At 33.0% G+C, this 17,308-nt stretch overlaps 1 protein-coding gene across 1 annotated transcript; it reads right to left on the minus strand.

Annotated features, from left to right (window-relative positions):
- LOC18589915 (nuclear cap-binding protein subunit 1) lies at window positions 3,114-16,931 on the minus strand. The gene is made up of 19 exons (XM_007015106.2): window positions 16,703-16,931; window positions 16,521-16,580; window positions 15,437-15,493; window positions 13,952-14,023; window positions 13,758-13,820; window positions 12,910-13,086; window positions 11,712-11,840; window positions 10,732-10,798; window positions 10,294-10,493; window positions 10,030-10,100; window positions 9,157-9,241; window positions 7,892-7,960; window positions 7,668-7,786; window positions 7,285-7,423; window positions 6,566-7,066; window positions 5,675-5,974; window positions 4,879-5,057; window positions 4,651-4,762; window positions 3,114-3,644 (listed from the first exon to the last, which is right to left on the minus strand). Exons 1-19 carry the CDS (start codon window positions 16,784-16,786, stop codon window positions 3,534-3,536), a joined length of 2,595 nt encoding a protein of 864 aa, XP_007015168.2. The 5' UTR covers window positions 16,787-16,931; the 3' UTR covers window positions 3,114-3,533.

Below are 17,308 nucleotides of genomic sequence, written 5' to 3' on the forward strand. Positions count from 1 at the left end.
TCACAACGATAATTTTTAAGATTTAAAAAATCATCTAAACAATCCTTTTTTTGACTAAGCTTTTAAATAGACCTGACAATTTTAAACATGACACGTTAACACGATACGATAAGATACGAGTTAAACAGGTTTTGGGTTTAGTATTAACGTGTTTCATGTCTTAACGTGTCTGACACGACAACCACATTTAAAACACGTTTACTTAATCGTGTTATCATATTTAAACGTGTATACGTGACACATTTATTAACTTATTAAAAATTAATAGTTAAAAACTATTTTAATCTTATATAAATAATTTTAAATAATTATTTTAATAAGTTTTTTTAATTTTATAAAGGGTATAATGTAATTATACATGCTCAATCCTAATTTTTAACTTTTAGTGATTATTTGATATTATTATTATTTTTGTTTTATTATAATTATAGATTTTAAATTTAAATAATAAATTATATTTAATTGTAAATATTTTTATTTAATCGTGTTAAACGTGTTATTAATCATGTCGTGTCGTATATTAACAAATTTAATAAACGTGTTAATCGTGTTGTGTCGTATTACATGTGTATTAAATGTGTATGTGTACGTGTTTTAAATTTAAGACACAAATATTAAACGTGTCGTGTTCTTATTTTGCCTTAACGTGTTTCGTGTCTAATCGTATTTGACACGTTTACGATACGTTAATACGAATTGCTAGGTCTACTTTTAAGTAGGGATGCCATAATTTAAGCTATTTGTGACTTACTCTATTTTAACTTATTTAATTGAGGTTGACTAATTCTAGTGTATGTGTACGTGTTTCAAATTTAAGACACAAATATTAAACGTGTCGTGTTTTTATTTTACCTTAACGTGTTTCGTGTCTAATCGTGTCTGACACATTTACGACACGTTAACACGAATTGTTAGGTCTACTTTTAAGTAGGGATGCCATAATTTAAGCTATTTGCGACTTACTCTATTTTAACTTATTTAATTGAGGTTGACTAATTCTAGTTGCTAATTACATTAAGTCTTAATTCTTGGCTTTGAGTTGTTTTCAAGTTTAATTAGTTTTTTATTTTTAAAATATTTTATATAATATATTTTGTGTTGAACATTTTTAACAATAACAATAGAAGAAAATCTTTGGAATAATTATGTATATTCAAATAATTAAGTTTGTTTAAGTACTTATATTTATCCAAACAGTTATGTTTGTATAAAAAGTTATATTTGTATAAAGAGACAGATTTATCTATAAATAAAACTTTGTAATTTTTTAAATATAAATTAATAAAAAAATTTTACATTTTAGCGTTTGGTTCATTAGTTGATGCACGATCTCTTGCTTAAAGAGTATGGTTCAAATCTCCATTCCTTCAATTATAAAAAAATAAATAAAAAAATTTGTAAATACTCTTTCTACCCTCTCCAAATTCTTCTTAAATTGCTTTTGATAATGTTTTGCTGTAAAAAAAATTATATATAAGCTTAATAATTTTGTCATACACTAAAAAGTGTTAAGTAATTGATTTTATTAATGTAAAACATTGACAAACACCGTATTTCATTATATCATCAAGATTTATTACTTATAACTTTTTTACACATATAAATAAATAATTGGTGAAGACGAATAAAATTTTAAAGAAAATGACGGAAATTGAATAAACTTACATTTTTTTAATATAAATTTTTAAATTTTCAATTTATTCCTTAAATAATAAATAATAGCATGAAAAAAAATAATATTAAAATATGTGAAATCACTAAATATTTATTTGTAATAAATTAGTTAAGTTTTAAGGAATTAAATTAGTTAATTTAAATTATTTTATAAATAAATTAGTTAATTATTTAATTTAAAATAATTAATAAATTATCATTTCTAATTAATTCATATGCCGTTTATTTTAAAATTTCTATATAATTTATCAATTATACATTTAATTATTATTTTTATTTTAGTCAACAAATAAAATTAATTTTGTTGACAAGAAGAACTTCACTTTCTTTTTTGTTTTCTCAGCTTCCTCCTTGCACCCATCTTTTCTAACAAACATGGGCTTAAAGAAAGGTAAACATTATAGTAAATGGATGAGTCATTGTCGAGACTCTAACCTAAGATTCCAACTCTTTTCTTGGGCATTCTATAGCGTCATGCTAAAAAGGTTCAAGGGAGACTTGCTTGAATTGCTCCTGTTGCAATTTCTTAACTTCATCCTGGAATACAACCTCCGCACAAGAGAGTGTTGTGATAATTTAGGAAAAAATTATTTTAACTTTTCCTCCGTGAGCTAAGAGAATGATATGACAATTCCTTCTTTTATTGCAAACCAAACACTGTAAGAACATTATGCTCATTTAAATTGTAAGAAATGTAAAGGACCTCCGCAATACCAAACGCCTCTTTAATATTGAAATATGAAAGAAAAAAAAAAGTGAAAGATGCACTCAAAAAAAAAAAAGAAAGAAAGAAAGTGAAAGATGATGTATGTCGGTTAATCATGTGTTTTCTTTTAATTTCATGTACATACATATATAATAATAATAATAATAATAAATTTTGACTGGATGAGATATCCTAAAATATCCTTTAATATATCCACGTGTCAGCATTAAACCTCCGAAAATGACGTTATGGCCGGTGGATTCTACAATCTCGCCAATGAAATAGAAAAAATATAAAAATGGTTGAAACAATAGTTGTTCAACCAATTGCTCCTAAGAAAGTCAAAAGGAAAAGCATACACCCTACGAACTCATGCCCAAAATCGACCGTTTAACTTTTTTATATTTTTTCTCCGTACATTTGATTTGATCTGATCGTACCCAAATATTTCCCCGTCTAAACCAAAAGTCTTGCTTTTGACGTTCCAACAAAAATTTCTGAAAATACAGAATGGTGATAACACACAACTTACCCAAATCATGAAAATGACTTTGTGGATTGCAAAAGGCCTGAGAAAACATGATGCGGCTGTCACATTTTCATTGAAACGAGCCAGCAGACGCTTCATGTTTAACCTACGCCAGCTGTATGTGGGACCCAAAGGCCTCACGTATTACTTACATTTTTTATTAGCAATTGCAAATTCATAATCTGCGCTATCAAATGCCTGCTGTTTTAAATTTTAGACACTCCAATAGGCAATAATGGGGGAGAAATATCCGTGCACTCTCTAGTTTTTCTCAAGACATAAATTGAACGTTTGCAGTTGACTGCGTATGGCTAAGGAAAAAGGACGACTCTGCCAAACTGTCGAGGATGAGTTAAACAACTCATCAGAATTGTCCCTCACCAGGCTTATCAGGCAACTAATTAGACAGCAGTATTCGTACACATCTTGACATCAACATGTGCTTCTGGTTACTGAGTTACCTTACTGCATGTTTAGTTCTAATGAATAGCTAACTGGTCATGAACTATGCAGCTAATCTGAATTTCTTTCACTTCTGTCTTTACTTCATGTACATAAAAATTTGTTGGGGGAATGAGGGGTACAACTAAAAATGGATTAAGTTACAGCATATGATCAGACAGATCACATCTCATTGCTCAGCCGGCATAGGCCCGAATAAACAGCTTTCCGGAAAAGAGGATGGGCATCTTCAGTTAACACCTCCACATCCAACTTCTCAATGTGAGGCCATATCTGCCAAAATGCAAATTGGTACTAAATATTAGATAAAATCCAGTTTGCTGCACATTCAGTCATCATGTGGGAATTCATTCAAGGAAAATGCAATTAGAGAGGACAAACATGCACAAAGCAAGTATGTGTGAAGAAACAAGCACCAATCTGGTACATTTAAGGCTACATGTGATAAGGTACATCATGTCAAAGGGTAATATAGTCCTAAAACAAATGCATTCCTCAAAAATTCGTAAGTGGAAGCACTATTTTAATCGTTATCGAAGATTTGACCTCAATGTGAAGTTCACTGATCCGTCATTATTCCTAGATCTGTGTTTTAGTATACAGCGAACTTGTCAAATGTGGAAATTTACAATGTAACTCTAATTCTTGCCTTTAGGAATGCTTCAGAACAGTGTTAACCAACTGTTAAAGAGTCCAAGAATCGAAGTCACAAAAGTCGAGAGAGACAATATGGGAGATGGAGTGTTCCACCGCCTGAGCTTATCATGGAATATTAATAACTTTTCTCATTTCACTGTTTTGGAATCTTGATTTCTTGATATACAAGTCTGACGCAATCCAGTTATATTTATTTATAATGTTCTAACTATGTAATGTCTAGCTTTTCTGCCATGCAGGTATTGCACAGACCAACACACAATCACACTAGTGAAAGCCTCTGACTGCACCTATGGAGTAAGTAAAGATATGCCCACCAACAGCCAAAAGGAAGGCCTTGTGGAGTTAGACTGCAAAAGAACTCAGAGTTATTGTGGTCTCCTCTTAAATTGGGGCAGAGTTAGGAAATGTTCATTGAATATTAGCATAATAACTTCCTAGTCAGAAAGTTTCAAATTGGAAAAAAAAAGGCGCACTTGGTAGATTAAAGCATCAGTTTATTTTTTAAAAACATACTGCAGTGGCTATAGATCAAAATTTGGTAAAGATATAGTCACAGAGAAACATCATAAAGTCATCATGACATCCATTAAAGAACAGGAGCTCAATAAACAGTACTTACCTCGGATGCATATTGCCTTGAGAAGGCCTTGACATAGCCCAGAGTTGATAAACACCACTGTTCTTTTTCCCCTACATTATAAATATTTGTTGCCTTACTCCCATTTGGCTGACTGCAATATAGCAAGAAAAAATAATTAATTCACTGTTATTTTGACATCATAAAATGACAATGTGCATAAAAAAAAAATAAAGACAAGGGGCCAGGGAACGGTTGAGGAGTTGGAACCTTTTCTTAGGTCTTCCATTCTCATCATCCACCTCCATAGTTGATGATTCTTCAAGGTCAACAGCCATTGAGTCTCCATGGATAGACTTTAATGCTTGCAATGTTCCAGCCCTAGATGCATCAGGTAGACGTTCCACCAAAACATTGGAGAAATTTTTGTATAGAGAGAGGAACAAAACCTACACATTTCAATCACATCAAAAATGGAATAAGGTAATTGGAACAGAAATTCTGATAAGAAAAAGGTTGATCTGGTAATTTATGCTAGTAACAGACCAAAGAACACTGGGGCTGTAAACTGAAGACAGGGTCGCGACAAAAGAAGAGAAAACACATTCAAACAAGTAAATATATCCATATAACAACAATATACTTCTCAAACAATATCAGCTAGTATCACTTCATTACAGCAAAGGGGAATACACTTGGGTGCATTATCCAAGTATAACTAAAAATGGAAATTAAATTAGAACTACAACCCATATATATGGGCTGCATGTTCGTCAATCTAATAAAAATGCATGTTTCTACTCAACAGTTCATAGCATTTTGAGTGCTGCCATAATCAGTGATACATTAGTATTTAAGTGCTATTGTTACATTCAAAGAAGATCAGAACATGCTAGTTAAAGGGCATAGACAGAAATTCTGATCTACGCATCAAGCACATAAAATTGATCAGTACACCCCTCCAAACCAACAAGTAGTGAAGATTTCAACCACAAGGACAAAGTTTCCGCACAATATTGCAATGCTATTGGACAAAAATCAAAGATACGTCAGTTGAATCTAATACCTCATTTTCATCTAATGCTCGAGCAAGAAGAGCCTCCTTGGCCTGTAAAGAGTCATGAATAGATACTTCCTCTTCCTTAGCTTTTTCAGCCTGAGTTTTTAAGCTCTTTAGCCTTGCAGGGTTTTCACCAAGAACAGGTTCACCTTCCACTAGTGTAAGCTTCGACTCAGCAGCCTCTAAAGCTGCTTTTGCCTTAGATGCAGCTTCTTCTGCTGATATAACACCCTTCTTCAGAGATGATATCTCTTTCCTTAGATCAGTGATACGATTGTATGTCTTACTAACTGCATTCCTGAGAATCTGTGAAATTAAAAGAGGAAGTCTTTGTGATGGAACTAATTTTTGAACAGATACAATGAACATGATCTGCTTAAAACCACACACAGAGACATGATTAATTTTTCAAAGAGACCACAGGATAAATGAATGCCCAAGCAGTTAGAGTAAAAAAGGTTCAAAATTAAAAAGAAAGAAACAGGGAAAAGGGGTAATCTTCAATTTCTTTTCCTGTGAAGCAAGGGAGTAATTATATTAATTTCAGATCAAAGCTTTCCAACAGTTCATTTTGGTTTTTTATATTTATTTTTTGAAAAAAAAAAAACCTCAGGATCTCAAACGTTGCCAAAAAACTCCAGTATTTAGTAAGTTTCAAAGTCCAAAAAGTAGTAAAAACAAAGATCTGAAATGGCTTAAACTTCCAAGTTTCTGTCTAATAGATTTGGGTGACTCTGGCTCGTCTATGGTCTAATTGAATTACTGAATTCAATTCAACCGTACACTTAACAGGTACATAGCTAGGAAACTTGAACCATACTTTTGAAACTATGCTTTTGTTTGTGGAAAGTGGGGGGAGGGGTGGCAGGCAAATATAAACTGAATTTGTTGATGTACCTCCCATGGACGATCTGATATATGAAATTGCCCAATGTTTTCTGGAGAGAAGACCCATCTCACAATGGCCAAATTAGATATAAGACGATAACCCATCATCCTATCAATTGCTATGGATGTCATCTGCGCATTGTTCTTCCAATATGAGCTCACTTCAGCTATGAGCATGACCTGCTTATCCTGATCAGGACATATTTTCGCGATGACCTGCCCATATCTCTCCAAGACAGTGATCAAATGAGTGAAACTTTTAGATCCAATGTCAAGAAGAGTTTGTACAACCACACTGAGGGTAATTTCCAGACCATGTGCAGGATATATATTTTCCTCAATCAATGAAATTATCTCATGTGCTGTTTGCCTTCCTTTCACCTTATTGCTAATTTCAGCGGAAATTGCATGTTGTTCAGTTCTTTCTCCACCATCCTCTACACTATACTTGAAGTTTGGACCACCTTTGGGTGGAAGCAACTCTTCTAGGGCAGGTGCATTCTCAATGCTCTACGTTAACAAATGTTGTGAAGGAGAAATGTTACCAAGTAGCAACAAGCCAAGGTTAGTGTAACATATCTTCTACTGGCACAAGTAATATAACCTATTTACAAATAAGGGAGATTAAGAGTTTTTTAACCATTATTCATTGCCCCCAGCCAAAACCTACATTCTAACCATATTAACAATACTCTGGAATAAAACAAGTATTCTAGCAACTCTCTTACCTGCTTTATTTTGTCCCAATATGACAAACGAACTTCTCTTTCCAAGACCTCTTGAACAAATACACGCTGCGGAGCCCAATTTGGGAGGTCAAGGACATAAGCCCATTCTTCCCAAGGCCAAATAAATTGGAAGTTTGATCTGTGAAGCCAGGAAATTATTGTTAAATGTACACAAATCAGCTGAAAATGTGATCTCAAACCAAAATCCAGAAAGGCAGAGCAAGGGACCTAGTTGGTGGCTTGGTGCAATGAACATCTAACTAAATCCCTAGTCATAATTAAAAGCAATATCCAATGTGCTAAAAATCATCAAGCATAAAACAACAAGAAAAAGGTATATTATTGTGGAAAAAAAAGAATAACAGAACTTATTGAGGACTTACAAATGGTGTGAAAACCAAAGGATAAGTCGTGTCCGACACTCCATGTCTAAATCAGCAATTTTATCAAAAAGAGCGCGAACCGCACCGGCTACAACTGCAGGAAAGGCACCGGGGAGAGCCTAAGCATTAAACTACAATGTCAGACACTTGATTTAAAGGCCAAAACAATTTCTTATGAAAAGAAAAGAAAAAAGAAAAATAAGCAGTAACAGCTTCTATACTACCTTACAGAGGTCCATAATAACCAGTGTGTAATATATTGGCCTGAATGGGGGTTGCGGTAACAAAAGCAGCTGCAAGAACAACACAGAGTTATCTTTCTGTGTCAGAGGTTCTAACAGGTAAAAGATAGATACATAAATATAAAACATGCTCTTTTTTTAAATTTAATATATATATATATATATATATATATTTATGTATTGTAGGCTTCTAACCACAATTTAAGCCTTAAAAGGTCACAATAATAATCACAACTTTAAAGTAACTTTCTTTGATAGTAACATTGCTTATATATATATATATTGTAGGCTTCAAACTACAATTTAAGCCTTAAAAGGTCACAATAATAATCACACCTTTAAAGTAACTTTCCTTGATAGTAACATTGCAAAGCAGTAGCTAATTAATGACTTATCCACAAAAAAAAAAAGCAGTTATTAATTTGTTTTATATTTGATTTTGTAGATAATGGTAATAAAAGAAGATAGAACCAGCCAGAGAGTGCCAAATTCACTTTAACCTACACAATTTGGGGGAGGAGCATGACAAAACCAGATAATAGAAGGTAAAAGTAATTAGCAGTCCATGGCACAGTGGTGTCAAGAAAGACCAGCTTGATCTCGTATCCTAGGAGTCATACTGTTTCAATGGCCATTCCAATATTTCTTTCATTTTCTTCTTAAAAGAATAATTAAAGGAATATTCTCCAAGTCAATATCCATTTCCAGAAATGCATTAGCTATATGATGAAATGGCATTTCATAATGCATGCAACTAGTGAAAAAACTGTACATGAAAAAATTAAAGAAGACGGTCTTCAATCACATTATATATTTGAAACATGTGACAATTAAAATTCCTCCTATCCCCTAAGTTCTCCACAAATCGTCACTTTAAATTTGATGATTAAAAATAAATTCAGAAAAGGTGTCATTCAGTTTTCTGGATACTACTACGTCATGGCCTATTTTGGTAGATTCCTCTTAGAGGTAGGTAATGTATACTTCAAAGACGTTACATATACATTTAGGTTTTTAACTCTCTTCCTCTACTTGCAAATGACAAAATGCCAGATCACATGCAAGTTTAAGCCATTTAAACATGACAGGAAGCATGAAATTACTCTAGTGTTGTTGTCCACTAACTACAGGTGCAAAAGAATTAATATTCCTGTTTATATTTTATGTAACAACACATGAAGAAAAAGCATAAATGAGATTATTGGTATTGACAAACAGCTATGAATACATGTAACATAACTTCGTACCTGAGAGAATATTGTCTCTGCCATCAGATACTCATACCGAAAGGGCACAGGCAGGCCTACCATGAAAGAAGCACATTCCTTTCGACTAGCTTTGCATGAAGCAAGAAACAGAAATAATTAAAATTAAGACCAAAGGCCCTAACATACTTTTATAACTAAATGATAAGGAATTAATTCATTCAAAAATCTAAAAAAAAAGATCAGGCTAATGATCCAATAAAAGAAAATTACGAATAGCTTTGGCAAAACATGTAGAAAGAGCCTTTCCAAAAAAGAAAGAGCCTTTCACAGAAAAGAAAAACCATGTAGAAAGAGGCTAGAATATCAATAATAGTCCTATTTGTAACTCTGTCAAAATGCAACTGAAGGGTTAAAGTAAAAGGCATCAAATAAAAATAAATAAACAAATCGTTAACTGCTTCTGATATTTGCTGACTATCAAGTAAATCAGGGATGAGTGAGCTTTCAATGTCTACACAGCAGACTGATTTTTCAATAAGGTTTTTGTAATTAATAATGCATTAAATTCTAGCATTTATTTAGTTCACAAGAGTTAAACCATACGATATGCGCAAACATGAATAAATATTTACAAACAAAATAGAATAAGCACTGATGAACTACAGTTTGCGCATTGAGATACTATCAACACAAGATGTTTGACAAAAGCATGACTTTAATTTGATAATCTATCTAATTCAGATTACACCAATCTCATTTGCTAAAATGAAAAAATTGTTATTGACAAATCCATGCCCTCTCGACTCACATCTAGTCCTCGTATAGTTCATAATGAAAAAAAAATTATAATCATTACAAAAAATTAAGAAAGCCATTGTGTAAAATACTGAAAGGTCAGCATTGTGTACAAACCATCCATTCAAGAACAAAAGCACATCCAGCAAATACTCTTCAACAACAAAGCGATCAATAGGCTGCAGATCCTGTTAAACAAAACAAGAAATGAGAGATAAAGAAAGAGCTATAAAGAAAATCCAGATTGGAGAGAGGGATGGATAAATATAAGCTGTCATGGGCAACTAAATTTAAGACATGAACCCCAGGCCCATCTTTGATGAAGAAGGAAAATGGCAGCAGCCCATGACAAATTCAACAATGACATTTTAATAATTTTACCTCTGTTTTACTAGCAGGAAAAATATTAAGTCTGCGTGTCCTTTGAGGATACTTCAACTCTGCCTCATGCTTTTGTTTTCCATAAGCTACAGCAGAAATTGTTGAAGGCGGATCCGGTTGCTCAGGACAGCTAATGGGACCAAACTCATGAGACTTTCCGGCAACTAGCTGGGCTTCAAATGATAGGTGAGGCCTTGGAACTAGCAAATAAAAACAGATCATGAAATTAAAACTTGTCATCCAGAAGGGGGAAGGATGGTGGATGGGAAGTAGAGAATCAAATCCGAGATAGATGGAAGAGAGACACTGTAAAAAATAAATTTGTATCACAAAATATACTGAATAACTTCTGGCTTATTTGTCATGGTAATATACATTTATTTATAGCAAGAGTGAAGGATTTAAAGTAACAAAATAAACAAAGATTAGATATATTACCACTTTCAACTTTCCAACCATTGCTAGATAGAACTTGTATCCGTTCCCATAAATCTTCAAGGAAATCCTGAAGGAACATGAAGGTAAATATTGATGAACAAAGTTGCATCCTGGCTATATCAATAATTAAGAATTGTTGTGTAAAATTGAAAAATTAGAAAGGAGCATGGAACAATGAGAAATTAACAATAATGGAATGACAATCTAGTTCCGTTAATCATTATCACAACCATCAAAGCTAACTGCTAAAGCTAGAGTCGTTCAAAGTCAATTACTTCCCATAGCACAAGTGCCCTCAATGCCAAAAGATTTCTCTATACTGTGTGAAATTCCTGACATATTGGCACTTTTTAAATGATTTTACTGAGCTAGAAAGTTATGATATCATCTAAAAAGCTCTGATTCTTAACAGTTTGAGACAAATAATGAACATATGCAGCATTTAACATGGTTAAATTTAGTCAAGCCAAACATATATAAAATAGACATTTCATTTATGCCAGGCAAACACATAAGTCTGAAAAACTTCTAACAATTCACACAGAATTTCGAGATTTACCATAGAGCACACAGATTAACATCAATAGTTTCCAATTATAGCCACAATAACCAGAATCATCAGTTGCAACACCACATGAGCAACCTGCCGAAGCAATATGGACCACTATCCTAGAAACAGTACTACCAAGAACCAAGGCTTGTCCTAGCAGTTCTTACCCTCCTTAGGAAGGATAAAATCCAAGGTTTGAATCCCCCTTACTCCCCTGGACCTCCTCATATGTACCCCAAAAAATTAATAAATAAATAAACACCACCATTACAAGTTGCATCACAGAATGCTTACAGAGCTCATTCCTTATAACAACAGAACCAAAGGAATAGGACCACATTTAACAACCTATAGAGACCTAAATATTGAATATCAACATTAAGGTTTCAATTCAGAACAAGGATAGTTGAGTCACGGCAGCAAAACATACCTTTTCAACTAGGTCGCCTCCCGGCTCATCATCCTCAAAAAAAGATAATCCAGAGTCAGAAGTATGCCTTCGAATGCTCAAATAGGCTTCTATACCAACCATGACTCTTTCAATCTCCTCAGGAACTTGCTGATTACATACACATTTGTTTCTTTCAGAATACAGTAAGAATCTCAATTAAAATTGAGTGAATTTAATCTAAAACCATAATAGGCATTAAGAAAAACTATATAAGTGATAAAATATAGTTACCAATCCTTGCAACCTAAAGTGTTATGCAACCTAGACAGTAGAAACCAGGTGGCAAGTGAATTACACAATGATTCTCCCCAAAAAAATTTTACTGTCATTTGAAAATACACTGCTTTCTTCAGATGAAGAAATTACTATTATCATATAACTCTAAGCAACCAATTAATTTCTGTAATTTGTAAACTAATATTTGTGGATGAGTAAATTTTGAAATAGAACTTTTACTAGTCTAAGTGAAACACACAATGTAGGTCGTTAAGATACTTGACAAAAATAAACTAAAAGGTAACAACAAAAAGCTAGAAAGACACTGCCAAAAAAATGGAAGGATATTTATTCAAAACAAATATTTTTAATCTAATAAACTGTGAGTTGAAATTGAATGGGGTAATATGCTGCAGTTTTCTAACATTTTAAAAGGGATGGAAAAAGAAAATAAGCGGAAACTGGGTGATCAGGCAGGTTAAAAGACAGACTCAACAAGAAATTATTACAGGAGAGACAGAGAATGAGTTGGTGAGAGGCCAACTTCTCCAAGTGCAACATATTAGTATGTGTGATTGTAATTGACTAATACGATATGATAGGATAAGCATATTTGTCAATTACAATCAAGGGATAAGCTATGGTGGCGATGATTATGCATTTTAACATTTTTTTTTTGGTATTATAACACAATTTTTATATTGGTTTTATATATTTTCAAAGACCAGACTATATTGTTTACAATATAAACATTTTTATTTCTGTATACCACCATTTGTGTATTCTAATTCTTTAAAATTCTTATCTTGCCATGTCAGACCAAGATATAAATATTTCCAGCAGACTAAAAACATAGGTAATCATACGAAGAAAAGCATACCAGGTATCAACAACCACTTAGCTGACAATAATCCCAACCTAACAAAACATTACACTAATTAAGGGCTGAGAAAGGCCTCACCTCCATGAGTTCTGCTCCTCCCCATGGAAGACAAGATAAAATGCAAGTCACATAAAAGTCAGCACATGCTTGCCAGGAAGGATTTCCTTTCTCCTCATCCACCGTTGTGGCAGCAGATGATAATAGAGTTTCAAAGACAACTACAAGTGAAGCAGGTTGGAGAACTTTACTGCACATCTGTAGAACGCAAAGAAATATAAAAGATGAAGCTTCCTATCATCTTGAAAACAAAAACAAATATACTTTCATTACAGGGTATCTGATCTAGCAAACTAGTTATAAACCACAAACCACCAACTGGCTGAAAATTAGAAATGCTTCGCGTTTGCAGAACACCCTAATTTCCATATCTATGTCCCTAAAGCAACTTGGGAAAAGGAAGCTTCAAAACATATATGTATGCATTAAGGAGATATTTGTCAAAAAGTACATAAACTGAAGCTGTAAATGCTGCCTATAAGGTCTCAAATAACATTTACAGGGTATGCACCAGCACCAGAAAGAAGTTAAAAAATGATTAAGCAAAAGCTAGTATGAGTTTGTCTTTCCTCTTGGTTTGGCACTACCAACAAGATTTTGTTAGTAGAATTCCATGCTTAAAAGAAAAAAGTTTAAATAGTAAGAGTTGCATAGTCTTCCAAAATTTACTTTCATTGATCATGAAATAAATAGCATAGAAAGCCTTAGTCCTGTTCTCTAGTGTTTTTACTTCAATCATATGGATGAGGCGAAAGTTAAATGCTACTAGGATATTTCCAAATTCAAGTCTATCCCAAAACAATCACTAATTAACTATATCATAGAGATTAGGCAAGATGGCCATGTAGCCATACTAACATTATACATACCAAAACAGTCAAAAAACGCATCAAAATGCGAATTCTGTCACAATTTCCAGAATCTAGAGCCTCCTGAAAAATCCAACATGGAGAAAATGTAAGAGAGAACAAAAAGTAGTATATAGGGGGAAAAACCAAAAACCCCTGAATCAACAACCAGAGCAATACACTCTTGAAACCATCCAAATTAGAAACTTGCTCACCTGAAAACTAGTTTGTGTATTCTCGACTATTGTTTTAACAAAGTCCTCATCTTCCAAGTTTAGCAAACCAACCTGTGAGAGAAAGTGTGAGAGGCCGTAGGAAGTGTCACTAAATATGCAAGTGGAAAAAAGGAGCATCCATGAACAATAAGTCAATTGATAATGAGGAAAAAAAATACACTTACGACAAGCAAACACAAAACAATAAGGTTGTCAAATTTCTCCCTTTCACTTTTTTTTCTCTGTTGCAATTGAGAAGCATACACACACAAAAGATGGGGACTTCTGCACAAAAAGAAATCTTGTACAGATGTCTTATATCTCTTCATAGCATTCTTACACAACTTTTGTTTGCAAAATTAGCATTTCTTTGACAGGAACAGTGATGAAAGCCAGAGACAAATTCTAGACATTGTGTAAGAATACTCCCTCCTTTTATTTTGTTTTGTCTCTTTCCTAAGAAGAGGAAAGCATCTTTTACTAAGTTATTTCAGAGTAGAAACTAAAATATATAACGAATATTCCTCACCACATTACTGCTTAAGCCTTAAAAGGCATTATCATAGAAATTTCTTAAGCTTATCTTCATGTGGATAAGAGCTAATGCCAGCAAAGCTACATCAGAAAATAATAATATAATAAATTTAGTTGACTTGATGGCCAACCAGTTGAATCAGTTTAGCTGTGATACCTAAATAATTCATGCTTTTGGTCAGTTTTTAAAACACTGGTGTTCACTGTAGTCTAGCAGGATTGATCCATTGAATGTTATTATTTAAGTATCTAGCCACAATTGACGATGCAAGGAAAACAAACGTGGTCCTAGTGAAGGATTTTCAAGGGTCACTCTAGCATTTTGAGTTGTTTCATATTTTGGGGAGCTCCCTTATTAACATCATTTAGTAGCAATACGCTAATTTCACATATTACAACAAAAAAAAAAAAAGAGGAGGGAGCGGATCCTCAGATTTTCCAACCAAGAAGTGACATGCAAGACAATTTAAGAAGTGATCTTCAAAAAAGTAACATGACAAGCACTAGAAACCCAATTTTCAGTGCTCAGAGTTTTAGTACAATAATCCTTGCTTACATGACAGTTTAGTATCTCATTTTTATTAATTGTTTTTGGAGAAAAAAAAAAGTTTCTTTGTCTACAATAGGATTACACTGATTTAAAAAAAAAAAAAAACTTACAACTTCATGTCCTCGTCTGTTGGGAAAAATGCCCACAGTGCATAGTCCAAAATTGTCAAAAATAGATTCAGCATACTTTTACAAACTCAGAGATTCAACCAAATATTTACCCATTATTTCTGATGAAAACAACTCCATTGAGAAATAATTTATTGTAACAATCACACCAGGAGTGGTGAGTCAGAATAAATGAATGAGTACTTTTGTTTACGTAGCTGACACTATCAAATGAATGGAAAAGCAGCAAAGGACAACAGAAGAGAGGTTGTAAAAGAATAAGAAGAGCCATACCACTGTTCCATACAGAGGAATCTTGTGAGGCAATTGTTCAGCACATTGGAGAAGGAACTGTCAGGATAAAGAAAAAGTAAATAAATGCTTTGGCAATTATCGGCAGAAGAATCATTGCACAAAGGGGAGGGGGAGGAGGGGATGGGAATAGACTACAAATCACCATTTGTTAATATGAGCTAATAGATTGACCTGCATACAGACAAAACAAATCTTCACCTTTTGGCTTGATTCAAGCACCAAAAACAAAAAAAATCTATTCTTCTTGAAGGGTTTCTAAATATAGGTATCAACAGAAATCAAAATAACAATCTGTATAGACCTCAAGCACAGAACTATATAAATTATCCTTGAAAAGAAATCGTCCAACTCATGGACTCACAGGTTACCTTTATCATTTAAGTATTTTTTTTATTATAAACAATCATAGAGTTCTGAATGAGGTTACTCAAAGGATATAATTATTTAACTCAGTAAGCATGGCAGTGGTTTTCCTCTATGCTTTTTATAAACATTCTATCCAGATTTTCTTGATGCATCATACTAATTGCATTAAATGTGGTGCCTTTTTTATGAGTTCTTATTGCAATGTCTTCTACTTATCCATATAAGAAAATGGAGCAAGAATAAAAGCACAAAAAAAAAAAATAACTTAGATCTTTAAGTGCTCATATGCAACCCCTCCCCTCTCAGAGCAACCAACAAAAGAATAAATAGACATTTCCTTTTCAGAAGAGCTTCAAGCTCTTTCATCAAACTCTAAAACTAATGTTCCAAAATAGCAGCTTATATCTATAAAACAACTAAAATAATGAAATATAAACGGAAAACACTACCTTGAATGTAATTAATGCTCCTATAAGTAATTTTACTTATCCACCATTCCCTTTTAGGTTTCTGGAAAAATATAATAAATTCCAGATGCACAAATCCAAAAGCTCCACTTTAAAACCTAATAAAATTATTTCAGAATTTCCCATTAACTACTTAAAATTTCTTCTCATTTTCAACCATTCCATAACTTAAATGTGCACTAACAAAAACACAATGTAAAGGAAACTAAAGCAAATGAGCTTGAGATTACAGGCAAAATATCATTAGAAGAATGTTCCAGCTCTCTCCGTAAAGCTCCATAGCAAGTTTCCTGTAATTTCAAAAACAAAACCACAAAAAATGATAAAAAGTACTGTGATAAAAAAATATAAAAATGCACTGTAAACTAGGGTTTTATTTACGGGGGAAGAAATTAGAGAGATATGTACGGACAATGTGGTCTTTGAATTCGGAAGAGGAACTGTACTCGGAGCATTTGTCACCGATTCGAAGAAGAAGGCTTTTCCAGCTGCTCATAATTTTTTTCCTCTTTTTCTTTTTTTTTCTAGGGAAACAAACAGGTTTGATTGGAGAGCGAAATTAAACGAAACTGTCACTTTGTTGGCAGTAAGACTAAAGAGCAAAGAAAGGGTGGAAGAGAGGGATTTTGCAGGGGTCTTCTGATTTCCTACAGTCTTTTCAACCCTAAACAGGGACCCTGGAGGCCCAAAATATTCTTCTCCGCCCTTAACTTTGGACTTAAGTTTTCAGTGTAGGCCCATGAAAAGGCCTAATTCTTTTAAAATAATTTTTTAACTATTACAATAAATTTTCTATTTGGCCAAAAAAATATTAAATTATACTTTTTGGAAAAAAAAATAGGGACAAGAAAAAGAAAAGATTTAATTGAATTGGAGTTTATGTGAAATTTTGATATTTTGAACTTAAGAATAATATAATAATAATTACTAATTAAAAATAATATCCAAAAACATGTGATGATTCTAACTTTAGATAAAAAATTTGATAATCGTGTCATTGTGATAAATTATAATTTTG

This window comes from Theobroma cacao, chromosome 9 (genome assembly GCF_000208745.1).
Source record: "Theobroma cacao cultivar B97-61/B2 chromosome 9, Criollo_cocoa_genome_V2, whole genome shotgun sequence".
NCBI classification, from domain to species: Eukaryota; Viridiplantae; Streptophyta; class Magnoliopsida; order Malvales; family Malvaceae; genus Theobroma; species Theobroma cacao.